General features: G+C 36.0%; 1 protein-coding gene across 1 annotated transcript; it reads left to right on the plus strand.

The window, feature by feature from the left end:
• Positions 1-13: 13 nt before the first annotated feature.
• Positions 14-16,781, plus strand: LOC128188493 (mediator of RNA polymerase II transcription subunit 13-like). Its single transcript, XM_052859575.1, has 30 exons — positions 14-234; positions 571-832; positions 1,311-1,404; positions 2,262-2,345; positions 2,643-2,788; positions 3,055-3,222; positions 3,739-4,057; positions 4,229-4,315; positions 4,446-5,132; positions 5,517-5,742; positions 6,314-6,359; positions 6,456-6,589; positions 7,310-7,403; positions 7,543-7,703; positions 7,824-7,987; positions 8,106-8,824; positions 9,174-9,299; positions 9,802-9,972; positions 10,368-10,465; positions 10,568-10,820; positions 10,927-10,986; positions 11,111-11,272; positions 11,685-12,094; positions 12,199-12,428; positions 12,544-12,686; positions 13,594-13,865; positions 14,401-14,661; positions 15,156-15,320; positions 15,552-15,655; positions 15,887-16,781. Exons 1-30 carry the CDS (start codon positions 166-168, stop codon positions 16,017-16,019), a joined length of 6,048 nt encoding a protein of 2,015 aa, XP_052715535.1. The 5' UTR covers positions 14-165; the 3' UTR covers positions 16,020-16,781.
• The last annotated feature ends 248 nt before the right edge of the window (positions 16,782-17,029 follow it).

Below are 17,029 nucleotides of genomic sequence, written 5' to 3' on the forward strand. Positions count from 1 at the left end.
CTCTCGGCCCTTGCCGCCGTTGTTCACCCAGCGAGCAGCCATTACTGTCGCCATATTATGTTGAGGATTTTATGGTGTTGAGGATTTTTTCTGCAAATTTACCGAAGTAGATGTCTTAGGACAAGAATTTTTTCTGTGTTCGTCTTGCAAAACCATGGCGTGACAATGAGTCACTCAACTCCTTCAGGGAACGGCTGTTCACTTGAGGATTGTTACACGAATTTATTTTCACTTGTAAGTTGAATTGCCTTTTTTCAGGCGAAGGCCGTCTACGTTTTTTAAATTTAAAGAATTAATGATAAATTAGACACGTGGGAACGGGGTAAGAGATATTGATATTTCAAAAAACCATGTTTTGAACTTAAAAGTTGTTTGAGTCTTTGTTGTTACTCGTTAGATAAACATGTCACCTGGATGTGCGATTTATTCTATAAATACTATTACTTTGATGAATGCTACCACCATGCATGTCTGCTATTCGCGTGCCGGTGTAATTAACATTGTTTACTTTGCCGTAATAATCACAGCGCCTGTAAATCATTATATCAGCTTTGTATTTTGTTTAATCAGACGGAGATTCGTGGAATAAAATGGAGAAAACTGTCAGCTAATCCCGACTACACAACTGTTGACCAGTTGGAGGATCCAGTGCTGGTGTCTTATTCAAAGTGCATCAAAGCTGACATTTTGTCAGTATGGAGGAGGGTAGCAAGAAGTTCAGATCAGCCCAGATACACAACTGATCAGCTGTCTTATAACAAGGAACTTTGGATCTTTTGGTATGGAGACGAGCCTGAAAACCTGAGCCGGCTCATTTCTCCGGACCTAAGAGGTACTGTGACATTGGTTGTCAGTCATGTTTATCATGTCAACCAGGTTAAAATTCAATATACGCATAAAAATTGAATATTTTTTTTAAAAATGCCTTTGACAAGTGTTAATTAACGTTCATAATGTGTGTGATTTATGAGTAGTTTTCCACTTGATGAAATTCACAAGAAGGTTGCCTCGGGTTATTTTCCTCGCCTTATAATTTGACAGTTTTGATGATTTGCATAAATTTTGTCTCGAGAAGTTACCTATTGCTCTGTACAATGTGACATCAATTAACAATTAACATCAAGTGCAATTCATGAAATGTTACATTCAAATGACTTTATTTGCTACAGAATTTTCAAATTTTTTTGAGAATGCAGTCAGAACTTGTAGTATACAACATTAGAATTTCTGCTTATGACATCATCATTAGTAACTGTTATGGATAATCAAGCGTATTTGAATGCTAATTCAGCTTTTGAATTTTATTGCAGTGGATTCAAGTGGAGGATGGGATAATGGAGAATGTGGAATTTCTTATGAATGCAGAACTCTGATCTTCAAAGCTCTTCATAACCTTATAGAAAAGTAAGAATGGATGAATATCCGATAATTGTATTAAATTATGATGATGTACTGTGAAAGCAGAAATCTTCATTAGATATTTTAAGATTCGCAATTTGGTCAATTACTTTTATCAACAAATTTAGACCCCCCCCCCCAATGGAACCACTTTTGAATTGCAAATTCACAAAATTTTACCCCAATAAAATTTTAGTTTTAAAAAATCTCTATTATTATAAACGTTTCTGAGCCAACCATTTTACTACATACTAATGCATTACAATTGGTTGCTGATGCATTGGTAATGTGGTACTGTAGTTGATGTTACAATTTAGTATTGTTAATATTTTCATCTTATTTCTCGATGAATATAAAGTATAAACCTTTAAAAAAAATGATGTGTTGCCTGGAACTTTTCTAAATTCAGGTAGACTGACTGAAAAACATTATTATGAGTGCATAAGTGTGATAAATGTAAAGGTACAGCATGGATTGCCCCTATAAAAATAACCATTTTATTGAACACTGGTTTGTAACCAAATTGGCATTTCTTGTGTCACACCTTTATAATTTTGTGTGTTAGATGGTGGGGTGGGGGTAGAGAATTTGATCCAAAATGTAACTTATCCATTGTCATTAGTTGTAAGTTAAGCTGGAGAATTCAAGATACAACTGACAATGATTGAAAAACATCAGTGTGTTTTGTATTGTTTATTTCCAAGATTTCCCAAACTTAATGAGATTGATCACAATTTGAAGGGGGGAAAATCACAGTAAATATGTAAAGATTTTGATTAACTTTGTTAAACATAAATGGACTGCAAATTGAATATACATGCCTGCAACAAGTTCCATACATTCTTTGATGCCTGTTTTTGTAGATGTCTCCTTCATCGGGGATTTGTTCGCATTGGAAAGTGGTTTGTCCAGCCTCATGATGTAAATGCCAATGGACCCGAAAAAAGGTAAGAGAATACAAGTACCTGAACTATTGTAAACATTCTGTTTGCAAGTAGAGAGATTTTCCCGCTCAGAATTTTGTGAGGACTGATTTTTGCTAAACAACAAAACTTGTATAATTTATAGTGTGGATGCATCTTTTTATTTAACTCTGCTTTGTGTATGTGCTATCGAAATACATCTATGATGCATGTTGTTAATAAATCTAGCTAAAATACCAATGAAAAATTATTTTATTCAAAATATTATTTTCATATTCCGATATACATGTACCTATCTAAAGTTTTATATATCTATTACAGCACACATCTGTCCTTCTGTTTCAACTTCTTTCTACATGGAGAGAGTTCTGTGTGTGCCAGTATAGAAGTGAAGCAGCACCCCCCTGTGTGGCGCTTAACAAATAATCACCTGTCAACAGCACAAGAAAACCCAGGCAATCTTCAAGGTACGATCATTTATACAATGTATAAATGTAGCCCTTTAACAAAGAAATTAAGAATAATACTTTTATTTTAAAGAATGTCATATCAAAAATTAAGTTAATTTTCTTGGGGTTTCATATCCTTATGGAAATCATGAAAGATCGTTATCAATACGACTGCTTTTCTGTAATCTGATACACATTAAAGAAAATGTGTTTGTATGATGCAAACAAGTTTGTAGCAAATTTCAAGATTGGCCATAGTAATTGTGTGAATTCTGTGGTTTTAGTTATTTTGGTGCCATATGGATTATGTGGTTCTCTCACTGGGAATTCTTACCGTGAGACCGATCAGTCGGCCAGTAAAATCATTGAAGAATGGAGCCAGTTTTACCCTTTGGATAAAAACGATGGAACGGACGTCAATAAAATACCACCATTGGTAGAAGTCATTGTCGGTGAGCATTCTTAACAGTCTTTCAAATTACACATGTACAGAAAAATGTCTTTGACACAAGTAACAATGCATATACATTCTCTTTAATTTGAGGGAGGAATGCTCATGATTTGATTTAAAGAGCATATGATCTTGTTCATGATAAGGGTTGAAGTATGGTGTACTTTCACATCTGGCCCATGATTGTATGAAATCTGAATTTGAAATCAAAGATCATCCATGAGTTAGGGTTATGACTGATGTGATTCAATTAAAGTATTACTGTACGTGTATTTCACATGTATCATTGCTATTGAACTTCAGTGTGTTAAGTCTGTGATAGAAGCTTACTGGTAGTTATTAAGAAACATGACAGATTAACATAAGCCTCAGAAAATTATTGGATAGGGGCAAAGCAACACTCATCTCTGATTTATATTTTTTAAACAAATAGAATTGTTCAGTTATAAAATTTTGAATTGGTAAAAATGACTTGATACATACTGATTGCACATCTCTTTCTCTACATCCATTGCAGCTGGAGTAAGAATGAAATATCCTTCATGTTATGTTCTGCTGTGTGAAATTGAGGATGCACCAACCCGTGCACCCAATCTGACAGCCCAGCGCCCAGGAGTGGCCCCGGGGGGAGGCTTACTTACTCCACCTACCTCACCAGCAGCCGCTGTGCTCCTCCCAGGGGCCGATGCAGGAGGGAAGGTTCAATGTGCTCCTTACACGGGGGCTCACACTGATGCAAACACAGAGCTGATGGCCAAGTCTTCGAGGGCATTTAGTGCTAGAATCACAGAGAAGGTTACTCAAGACAACCTAGTCACTGCAGGCATTGCAAAAAGGTAAACATCAGAGAAATTGCAAAAGCAGAAATGTCAATATTCCTTTCTGTATGTAATGAATACATTTGAATGGTTAAAAAAGATGCAATGAAGACTTTTGAATCTAGATGCAATGAAGACTTTTGAATCTAGGGTAATAAAGTGTGATTAAATGGTAACTTGGTTTTACAGGTCTATGGAAACCATCAGTGATGAAGCAGCTGTTGGGGTGTGGAATTTCAATGACCCCTCTGTAAAAACTACATGTAATTGTGCTAGGTGAGATACTGTTACCAATTTATTAGGTTGTTTATCAACAGATAAATGATGTCAAGTCATTGAAAAAAAAAAAAATTTTGTTTAAATATCTGAAGCTATATTAATGTGGGTGCACTGCCTTACTTTGCAGACACAGAGGAGCTAAGAATAAGCTTGGCCAACAAAACAAAAGTGTCGTACCTCTTGTGGGGAAGAAGGGGGACAAGCCTGATAAACTCGAGCGTCAGCAATCCCGTCTCTCTCGAGGTTCCCTTCCATTCCATCGGCGTCACATTGTGGTAGAAGATGCCACCCAGAATGATATGCCGCTAGTCTTATCAGGGTCTACTGCCCCCTTTAACTCTGCACCAGGAAATTCTTTACTTCCTCAGCTTAACAATTCAACTGAAACAAATGGAGGCACAGTTGCAAGTGTAGAGGCTGCCTCACCGGCGGATATGTCCCCCATGACCGGGCCTCAGTCACCCCCGGACCCAGCAATGCCCAAACTGAGCCCCCATCCCCCAGTGGATGCAGGGACAGACAACAAAACGGCAAAATTAATTACTGAGGCTCCACCACAAACTAACCCAGCATCAGAATTCATCAAACCTACCACTGCATCTACGCCAAAGGTGGCTGATAATATTCTGTCGCCCCTGTCTTGGCCTGGTCAACAAAGCGAGGCTAAGACTGCCAGTATAAATAACTGGATCAAGACTTCACAACCTCATCCTGAAGTGCCGGGCATCAAAAGGCCTGTTCTGCCAGCTAAAGATACTGATGAAGATGAACTAGTCACAAAGTTTTTGTATGATTATCAATCTATTCACTCATGGTAAGTTCACTTTGACCTGTCATTGAGATACAAATTAGTTGGTTTAAAAATTACTTCACCATGTTGTATATTGGCCCCAAAATACAGTGATTAAAGAAGAAAATGGGAGAAAGTGATTATCTTATGATTTAGATTTTAAATTGTACAAAGAAATTTTGATTTGACCAGGCACTCAAATTTAGGTCCCAAATGAGGCCAAAATAACATTACAATCACAGTTTAATGCAAATACTGTTCTTCAAACACTTTTAAGGCATAAATGTTGTTGATGTTTATGAAGGTTTCTGTTGATTGTTTTTGATTTTAAATTCATTGCTCAAACAGAAATGCATAACTTTTAAAAATGTGAAAGATTTACATTCATATTTAATTTTTCCTCATCAGGTCAGAATACCCTGTAAAGAGAGCCCGAGTAGAAAGGTCGAGTTCTGTTGTTGAGATAGGACCTGAATCTCCCAGTCTTTCCCTGAATCATCAATCACAAAAACACAAGACAAAGCAGCCAGATCCCTACGACTTCATTGATGACGAGCAGTCCATCAACCCAGCCACAGTGTCTAAACGCATGTTTCGCTCAAGCCGAGACGAATACATAAACAACAAGAAAATGGTACTTACTTTTAATTTACTTAAATTCTGCTTCTCTATTTCAAAGCATGGATTGCCAGAAAAAAAATAAGCACTGTCATAAATATTGTACTAGTTGTTTATAATTCAGTAGAGGAAAGCTGATCAAAACAAGCTTTGAAAAGAGCTGAATTAACCTTCAAGCTTAGTACATATAGTTAGAAATTGACTTACAAGAGGGGAAAAGTGGAAGGAGCTTAGAAGGAGGGCTGAAGTGACCTAAAAACTTTGTAGTTTAGAAATAGACTTTTTTAATATTATTTCTTAAACCTTAATTTTTTTTTTTTTTTAACTGTTTTAAGTGAACTGTAAGTGAAATGTTCATTTCAATGTAGACCTTAACTTTATGTGTGAATAAGTCTATGTAGCTTCCCTAAAAGTGCAGAGAAAAATGTCGGTGTTTAGAAATCAACTAATATAATAAGCACTTTTCGAAACAATGCTCCATGCATTCCTTAAGTAACGCTTTTAAGGCAACCAGGAAAGAATTTTTAAGTGTGATTTCTTTTTTGAATGCAAGAAATATTTTTATTTAATTTTTATTGAACTTACAGGATGATGAAAAAATGGATTTTGGAGATCCTTTCACAGAAATACCAGGTAAAAAACAAGATTTCTGTTGATGAATTTTTATTAGCGTATTCCTGTTTTTTGCACTAACAGTTTTTGAGGCTGTGTCTTTGCATCTTTTTTCAGACTCTGCATCGTCTCCCCCAGAAACTCCAAGTGGCACCAAGCATCTGATTCACACAAGCGATCTGAAACCAAGTTACGACGACTTGGCCCATATATTTGACTCGGATGATTCAGATAAGGATGACCCTGAACATGTAAGTGCTTAATTATCAGCTAATTGTCGGTTTGAAATATAGTATATTCATTGCCTGAAAGAACTATGAATAATTACATTCAGTTTTAAGGTATTCAATGTATAATAAAGGGATATTGAACAATTTTGAATCATTTAAAACCAGTTAAATATGTACTTCTAAAAAACAATGAAAGTGAAATGAACCAAATTCACAAGACTGACAACATATAAGAAGCCGGTCATTTTGCACCTTAAATTTTTTTAAAGAGTTATCTCCCCTTGTTGAAAAAAAGAAAATTTTAATTTCGTCAGAATACCTGCGGTAAATGATTTATTTTGATTCATATTTTGATAAAGAGAAAGTTTATGCATGTATTAACCAAGAGAGTTTTACAAATTTTAAGTTTCTTTTTACAATATCGCATTATAACATACGTTGCCCATAGACTTCAATACAAAATTCAAGGTGTAATTAGTTGGACCATAATTAATATTTTGAAAATTCCTTTGGTGGAGTATTTTCATTTGATAACACCTTCAAAATGATACCATGATTAGGAATACCGGACCATTCATTTCTTAGGTACAAAATGTGGTCGTTATACATCGAATACCTTAAATGTCTATTGATAATCTTGAAGAAAGTATCTGAATTGTGTTTCATGTACTGTTTTCAGATACATAGAATTCACTTTCACCTGTTTAGAATATAATTGAAGTGTTTGGTCTGTATTTTCAGTTTGGTAACCTTGGTCAAACCATGGATAAATATGAGGACGGCACTACAAAGTTTCCTTTAAACAATGCAATGACTGTTACAGATGGTGCAATATGTAAGCAGAATCGTACACTAGTTGTGTTTTGTTAATTCCCTTTGTATTATGATGTTATATTTGACATGAACGTTTGATTTGGTAATTCCCTTAGTATTATGACATTGTTATATTCAACATGAACTTTTTGTGTCTACAGCTGTCTCAGAACTGTCCAAGATGTACCCAACTCCCCCATCAAACAATACCTCCAATGACCGATCACCAGGGCCCCATGACGTCATGGACAACCACATCTCATTAGAGAAGCAAGTCATCAAGACCGAGTTCATTCATGCAATCAAGGAAGATTTTTTCAGGGTAAAACTACCATTTTTTTAAGTGAAGAGTTGTAAGCCTAATAATTAAAACTGGATACAGTAATGATGTAATAATGTCACAGATAGTGTTCTTATTGAATTTCTCTTATTTCTTTGGTAGGATTTGCCAGCTGTGTTTGAGCCTGCAGGTCAAGCTGAGTTCATGGGCTCAGATAAATACTCACCAATAGTACTACAAAGCAGCAAACTGTCCCCATTGCCACGCCCACCAGATTACAAAGGACACTGGCAATTCTCAAGTTTTGAGAAACCGGTTCCTCCAAGGTAATTGTCAGAGGTTTTTATGCTTGAAATCGAAGTGAATGAGAATGGAAAATTGTAGTTTAATCAGATTTTCAGTTGCTCAATGCTCACTGATTTCAAACTAATTTTTTTCCTATAGCTATACCAATATCCCGTCCATTGAAAATATACCCAGCATGTCATCTCGAATGCCATCCAGTGCAGTAGAAAACTCACCTGCCACATTCCTAAGTAATAGTGTAGGACAACAAAGGACTCCTTTGAGTAACTATAATGAGTTACAGTCTCCGGCATCCAATGCATCATCATATCTCAACAAGACTCTGAATTCTATCGATAACCAGGGAACAAATCATCAAATTCCAGAAGTGCACAGCCTCGTAGTAAATGTGTTCTTGATGGATTCACGATTGAACCTGTTCCGTGATGTGAATTTCGACAGCTGCAATATCTGTGTGTGTAATATGAACATCAAGGGTGCGGACACTGAAATTTATCTCTCAGACTCCTCTGCAGAGTCTGCGACGCGATGTGTCTGCGGATTTAGTGCTATTGTGAACAGACGCTTTGGACACAATTCCGGGTTGTTCTATGAGGATGAAGTGGACATTACGGGTATTAAAAATGATCGGTACGAGGGGCGGAAACCTAGTTTACTTGCCCTGGAGTATCAGAAAGACAAAGTGTCCGAGTATGCCGACTGGCCCCATGAGATTCTGAATCTGTTGGTCAGTCAGTTCTCCATTCCTTATCCCTCTGCTTCTACAATTCAACATTTACTGCGACTTGGCATGATGAACACGACATCCGGATTTACAGAGGATTCATCTTCTTTGTTAGACATCTTGCAACTTCAAGGTAAGGATCTCCGTACAATGCTGTTTCTTCATAGCTTAATGAGATAAAGCAGAGCGAGTTACACAGTAGATGGATATGTTGTTTTGCTTTCAAACTTATTTGATTATGTGCGTTGAAGATATATGATGGTTTGCAGAAGTCATAAACTGTAATTCAAAATTTTTCATGATTTGAAGCTTGTTTTAGAATAGCTATAAATATTAATTTGACATATTTCTCTAGAATTGAAAAGCTTAGATTTTGCTTTTAAATTCTGCCCCCAAGAGCCAAATCCTTTGTTTGCATTATGAAAATTTAATGATAATGTATTGATCACCACATGTATTTTATTCCCAATGATGATTTTTAGATGGCAATGATATCACATACATGGCATTGGATCTCGGGCGACAGGCAATGGAGCACTGCTCTCCAAACAAACTGGATGATCCCAATCACAAATCTACATGCTTACACAAGTGGCAGTTTTTACAAGGTCAGAAGTGTTATGTTACATGTAAATCTCGTAAAGAATAACATTTTTTAATTTATGTACAAGTTGATGGTATGTTTACTATTGACTCTAATGATAAGTGTGAATGGAGACATTCACCGTTTTAAGCATAACAGTTCTAAACATGTCGAGGGTAACTGCATTATTATTTAAATAAGATTGTATGTACAATTGAATCAGATGTAAACCTGAGTGATTATCAGTGGTGTTCAGATGATACAGTTGAACTTCGATATTGCGAAAATAAGGGAAATGTCAAAGGGATTTGTTAGTCCCAACCACTTATTTTTGAAGTATTTTACCATTGATGTATATCAAATACTCGGATATCTTGGAAGTTTTTTTAAACAGTCCTATCTAGTTGGAGATGACAGTTTGACTATTATGATTTAATGCAGAATATATGCATAATAAACACAGAAAAATTATTTCCAAGACATTTGTTAACTGTGATATACAAAAGCTATGTTTCTGTATTTTGCAGGTGCTAGTCGAATACCTCAAAATTCTCAGGACTGTGTACAAGTCTTGAAATCTCTACAACCTATTCTCCAAGATGCCATACAAAACAAACGAAGCATACCATTATGGGAACACAAATATAAGTTGTCTGGGCCCCTTACTTGGAAAGAATTTCACCAGCTGGCAGGGAGAGGTAAGAAAAATTTACATGATCTGCAATTTACCTGTCAAAAATATATATTTTTTATTTCATGATCTAACTGAATTTTTGCTAAATGAAAATAAAAAGTCAGAAGAAAGGATATTTTATGTAGATGTATGTAAAGGCAGAAATTTCCATGGGACATATACTGTGATACTGTGGAAGGAGAGAAATGATGCTGGCATTAAGATTTCATTAATCATGTTCATGTGTGATTTTAAATTTTTCTTCCTAAATTTTCCCTGGTTTTAATTTTGGGGAGGGGGACATTCTCTTGTCTAAGTTTTAAATTGCATGTAGTTGTACCTGTATGAGGTAAAATCAATCATGTAGATTGATATTCGTTGTTGTGTAATGAGTTCATATTATTGTTCTAATATTAATAGGTTCAGATGAGAACTCGACCCCTCAGCCTATCCCATCCTTCCTGGCTGGGCTAGATGGAGACTGGGTGTCTCTGTCTCCTTACTCTCTGAGATACTGGGTAAGTTGATTTAATTGCAAGTCTATTTTCCATATTTATATATATTTTTTTTTAGCCAGCATTAATTTCTTTCATTCTTACTTGTATTTTATTTCTTTTCAGGATAAACAATTCCTTGAGCCCTATGGGAAGCCTCGTGATATCGCCTATATTGTTCTTGCCCCTGATAATGATTACATCATCAATGCAATAATCTTATTCTTCAAAGAATTAAGCAATGTGTATGAACTGTCTCGCATGGGCAGGCACTCGCCTGTGTCGCTTAAGCTCCGTGATGGAATCATGAGAGTAGGCAAAAAAATTGCAGAAAAATTCTCGACTGAAGATCATCCAGATGATTGGTTTAAGTTTATTGGTAAGTTGTTGTACATACATAGCTGTCTTGTGTGAATTTGATGTGCTGAATTATTCACGGGGAAAAAATTCGAATTCATGGACTAATTTGATGATAATTGTTTTAGGCAATTCCAATGTAGCAAGTAAACTGCGGCTGTATTCCCAAGTGTGTCGATCCTTCCTAGGTAAATTGGATCTTTTTCTGCATAAATATTTTGCTCATAGCTTTGTGCAAATTCAAACTTTGAAGTCTTTCAGGTGTTCATTTAACTGTATGATGTCAAGTTAACAAGAAATACTATTTTTCAGCACCATTACTGGCTCAGCAAAACTTGGACCAATCTGTGTTTGAGCCAATGTCCAACAACAGACCTGGTTACAAACCTGCAGAGACAAAGCCAGACGTCAACCAATCAGAGCACAATGCATTTACCATGCCGGCTCCACAGCCACACACAGCTGAAGACAAAGGTAGGAATCGGTTGAAGTAGTTCTTTTGGATTCACTTGTTTTATACTGCTCACTTACTGTGGTTTCATCATGTTCGTTGAATACCAATTTTCGTGGATTTCGTTGTTAAGTTGATCCACGAAATTAAATGTTCATCGAAGTGCAATTTCTATTTACATTTTATACTGATAAGGTTTTTGGCCACAAATTTATCTATCTTTGAAACTGTGATTTTCACTTCACCAACGAAAATTGATACCCTTGAATATTAATGAAACCACAGTACTAGCTAAGATTTTGAAATCTATATTTACACTGAATATCCTGAATGATTTTTAAAATTCTAATTTCAAAAACAAAGTTTACTATGTTTAGCTGGTTTTATTGTTTATCAAGTCTAGACATTGCATTATCATTATCGAATGGTTTACAGAAAATGTGGAGACCCCTGGAAACGCCCGCGACAGTCTGTACTTGGATGCGGAGCAGACCACAAGCCAGGAATGCCCTGCGCTAATGGTGTATCTGATTGACTCCTTTACGTATGGATCTGACTGGGACCCCAGTGTAGAGAGACTTACCAAAGTGGGCCTTCTCAAATGCTACAACCAGCTGGTGAAATCTCTGCCCGAGACCCTCCAGCAGAACATCAGTCTCCAGATTATTCCCCTCAGCACAATCCTGGAGACGATGGAAAAGGGATTCAACATGCAGACTCTGCAGTCCATATGCTTCTCTGTCTTTTCCATGTGTCGTTGGAATCTGGCGCACTCCATTCTGGGTCGACATCTCACTGGATTTGGGCCTGCTGCAGCAGCGGAAATCTTTCTCAGGAAAAAAGAGGTACACTATTTGTTTCACATATCTTATTTACAAATTACATGTAATGTTTTGAATGCACAACTTTACAGAGCACAGGTAACAAGTGTTTTTGATGTGTTTTATAGGCTGATAAAGCTGGAAGTATCAAACTGCATGGTCCTCCGTTTGTTTTGGCCCCCACCAAGGACACGCAGACCATACTAGCGGAGTCATGTGGAGACAAACTGGAGAGGAGTTTTGTTCTCTTCTGTGCCTACTGTATGTCAGAGGATCAGCGCTATCTCCTAGCAGCGTGTACTGACGAACAGGGAGAAATGATGGAGACCTGCTCCATAAACATTGAGATTCCAAACAGGTATACATTGTTCTTTCTTCATGTACAGTATAGAAGTAGATGGAAAGAAATTGAAATGCACTTGAAGGAAAAAAGTAAAGCTCTTTGTACTAAAAAAAGAAAAATGTTTTTTCAGGAGCAGACGAAAAAAGGCTTCTGCCAGAAAAATTGGGCTGCAGAAACTCTGGGACTTTTTGCTTGGAGTAGTGTCCATGTCCTCTGTACCATGTAGACTTATTATTGGTCGCTTTGGAAGAATAGGGCATGGAGAAATGAAAGGTTAGTAGTGAAAACTAGCTTTATACTGGCATTTGTTTGGATGCTCTTACTTCATAACCATACTTATTTTTAGTCCCCTACCGGTTTCACCGGAGGGGACTATAGCTTTCCTCTGCGTCCGTCTGTCCGTCCGTCCGTCCGTCCGTCTGTCTGTCAGTCCGTCTGTCTGTCCCACTTCAGTTTTCCACACTTTTTTTCTTTATGCATTTGAGGAATAATATGAAACTTGCTGAACAGCTTCAAAATGTCAAACTACAGATCAAGTTTACACTTTTGTAGCGTCTGATTGACATATTTTCGAGAAAATTAATTTTTTATATTCCAATTTTTTAATGTTCGGGTTCGTTATCGGGTTCGGAGTGTATTGAATAAACGAGGCCAGTATGTAGTCAGTAATAATATCGTGCGTTACTTGTACCATTCCTTTTATCATATCTAACAAAAAAATAAATTCTGTAAAATAGTGTTAAACATTGTGTTGTAAATTTAATCGGCAGGGTATTTTTTTGGAATTATTACAATCGGGTTCGTTGTCGGGTTGGGCTGTTTAACTGTTTGGTTTGATTCGGGGTACAGAAGACGGTAAGAAATGATATTGTGCATAACAGTGCATTGTTTTCACAAATTTTTACCAGCGAATTCAGAATAGACTTGGCGAAATTACAGGAGATGAAATAAAGAGTATTACTTCACCTATTTTGTATTTAATTTCTATATCAACCATATAGTTTTAATTTCCTCTGTTCTTTTTTCTCTGATTAAAGCATGATATCTCGTTTACATTTTACAATAGCTCTGAAATAGTTGTGTGCTTGGAAGCTTTCATAGAATAATACAAAACGGTAGGGGACGTGTATTGCTTATTTAAATATTGTATTCTGTTTAAAATATTTATAACATTTTGCAGGTTGGTCTGGTTTATTGAGCAAGAAGAACTTGGAATTGGCTGGTAAAAAGATGAAGCAAATGTGTGGGCAGTGCTCCCTCACTATAGGCAACTGTGATACTCCGGGCATCCTCAGTGCCTGCCTTGTGTCTCTGGAATCTCTCACCTCATTTAATATCATGGCTGATGCTGTCAAGATGGAAGAGAAGATGAGCAGTAACTGTCCCTTACAGACCCCTCGTGATGCCTCCACCACCCACATTCTGGTCTTTCCAACGTCAGCCATCGCACAGGTAAAATACTAGTAGTTTGTTTATATGCGTAAATAACCACATTTACAGTACCAAATTCATTTATAAAAATAATTTTTGATTTTTGATTTATCCTTGTACTTATAAAGTGTGAAGGACAAACTTTGGGAAGATGAAACACTTATATTTAGCAGGCTAAGGGTCTGACATCTAGGCAATTTCTCAGAAATTTTACAAAGACAGAGACTGATGTGAGAACAGTATAAAAATACTTAGGACTATTATGTTGAATGTAAACTACAATGTAAATGAGAATGACTTGTATAATTCTAATAATATGTTGTTAAAAGTTTATTGCTAACCTGTATTGATAGAAAATGATAACTTGTTTTGAGAAAATGTGTACATTTGACATAACACTGTACATGTGTTGCAGATTTTTTGAAAAGCAAATGTCCTCAATTTGAAGGTTAAGCAAATATTTCCTTATCTTTATCAACAAGAGGTACCACAGTTCAAGTATAAAAATTAACAGAAGTGTTTAATTTGTGTCACAATTGCATTTTGACTTTTGCAGGCCAACTCTCATGCCCCTGTGATGGAGATTTCTGGCACCATAACGATGGAGGACACCATGCCTATGGACGACTTGGTGGATTCAGGCGAACAGGGCAATAACCTTTACTCCATCCTGGACCAGGAGTGCCTGCTGGAGGTGTTCGACGAGATCACCACCAACTATCCAGACCAGGGTAATGCTTTGGGAAACATCTCCAACCCTGGCTCGCCAACCGGAGATTCAGCGCCTCATAACACCCACAGCATGAACGGACAGTTTGTAAGTAATCAGATAGGTATATAGAGAGAAAGTTGTAGTTATGTTGTATGTTGACTTGGTGAAGTGTTTAAGGGTGAAATTTATAGTTATTCCAGGAAAGATACATGTAGTTCTGCCCTTGATTTACATTAGATTAGAATAAATCTACACAATTCATAACATCTGGTGTTTGTGATATTATAAAGATTACTACGTAAATATGATATAAAACAAAGAAAAAGTAATAAACTGTATTTGCACAGATTTTCCACATTAAACAAGCTAAAGTTATTTCTATTCATCTGTACTTCTATATTATCATCTAAATCTATAATTTTCATTGCTCTTCTCCAAAAAATCATTATTGTACAGGTGATCATTAAAATGCCTGTCCAGAATCATTCAAAAGAGACAAATCTTTGCCAAACAAGTACTGATGCACGCCCTAACTAGTTTTTAGCACATAATGTGAAGTTCCAGCAATGTTCATTTTATGGAGATATTTATTCTTTCAGCAAAAGAATGCCACAAGCAATGATCCACAGGATGAAATGCCTAACCTTCTGAACCAGCCCCTGGCCCTGGGGTACTTCATCTCGACGGCCAGTCCAGGCCCCCTCCCCCGCTGGTTCTGGTCCGCGTCTCCAGAAAAAGAATTTCAGTGTCCTTCTTGCTTCAAGGTTTGTTAATGATACTTGTAGAAATAGAGAGAGCCACTAAGCTGCTTTTTGAACTGCCAGTAGTATTTGATATTTTGTTCTTTACTCTTAGAGTTAAAAGAGAGAAAAATATGGGGACATTTGGTAGTGGACAAGTTTGATAGCTTTCAGTCAAAATATTGTTTCTCTTCAGTATTTCATGTTTAAGTTAAAAATGATTTAAGACTGACTTTTTCTTGTCTTTTTCTCCAGGCTGCTCTCCATATCCACAGTTCCTCCAAACACGATGAATTTTCATACACTCATCACAAGAATTCTCATCCACTAGATTCCAATCTAACACCTGATGTGTTGCGGTAAGAATTAGTATAAATCTCTTCCTCATCAATTCACATGAATATTGTGTTCGAGAAGGATTTCGGACAATATTGTGTTTGAGAAAGATTTCGGACAGATTGTTCAAATGAAACACTGAAAATACAAATTCTAAAACCTATTTGAATACAGGTTGTTTCTACATTTAAATATCAAGAATAGATTGAGAATCTGACCAATTAATCTGTTGGGTTTTTTTTTTTCATTTTCAGATATGTCCTGGAGACCTACAATGCTCTGTCATGGTTGACCTTTGACCCCGTACAAAATGATCGCCAGTCATGTTTGCCAATCCATTTCATGGTGCTTATGCAGATGTATCATGCATTAAATGCATTTGTATGATGTGATATTTTTGAGAGAGACAATGGTGACTGTAGGAAAAAACCGTTGATGCATTGGATGCATATGTGATATTTTGGAACTTGAGTGTTTACGCAATGAAATGTTTTCTTGTCTTATTTACAGATGTGATCAAATTTGAGCAAAGTAATATCTAACTGGACAAAATATCATTTTATCAATAAAATTGGTTATTTTTTAAGGATTCTGGAATAAAATTTAATAACTGTACAAGTCGGGGCAACCATTTGTCAAAAATTGGAAGACTATTAACGTCTGACTTGCAAATATTTTTGGCTATATGTATTGTGAAGTTACAGTTGCCTTTCATATTTTGTTCAAAGAAATTTGTCTGTGAACACAAGGGAGAAATTATAACTGTATAAAATAATAAATAAATGTGTCATATTGATAATTACCTAGCATTGATGCATGACATGAGGGTAAAAGTGCCAAAGTTTATCTTGCCTAATTAGTGCAGTCTCAAAAGCCCTGCCAAATAAAAACTAGTGTTTACCAGTAATAATGAACAACACATCTACTTACAATTTGATGAGAATTGCTAAGGATTTTTAGTGGTATTTCAAATACTCAACTTCATGTCAAATGTGTGTATGTTAACTTGTATGTCTATGAGAGTAGCAATGGAGACATCAAAAATAGGGGATTTTTAGGGGGATATTTGGATGTTCACAAGTCCATGTAAACTAATTTATTTCTTGTTCAGACAACTTGTAGATGCTTTGTTGTTGACTGTCCATTATAAAAATAAAGAGAAACTTAGTGTCAAATGCATATGAAGTTCATTAGAATTTAATGGCTTTTTAAGCAAATATACTGGTATAGTGAATGTGCAGGTTTACTCTAAAATATATGTTTTCAGCTCAGACTTAATTTATTAACATACAATTACTAAAAAGAATTTTTTGTATTATTAAATTTTTTTTTATGATCTCAATTTCTTTTTTATAATTTAGATATATGCTTTAAATGTGTTTTGTAATAAATTGAAT

The sequence above is a fragment of the Crassostrea angulata genome, chromosome 6 (genome assembly GCF_025612915.1).
Source record: "Crassostrea angulata isolate pt1a10 chromosome 6, ASM2561291v2, whole genome shotgun sequence".
In the NCBI taxonomy this organism is placed as follows: Eukaryota; Metazoa; Mollusca; class Bivalvia; order Ostreida; family Ostreidae; genus Magallana; species Magallana angulata.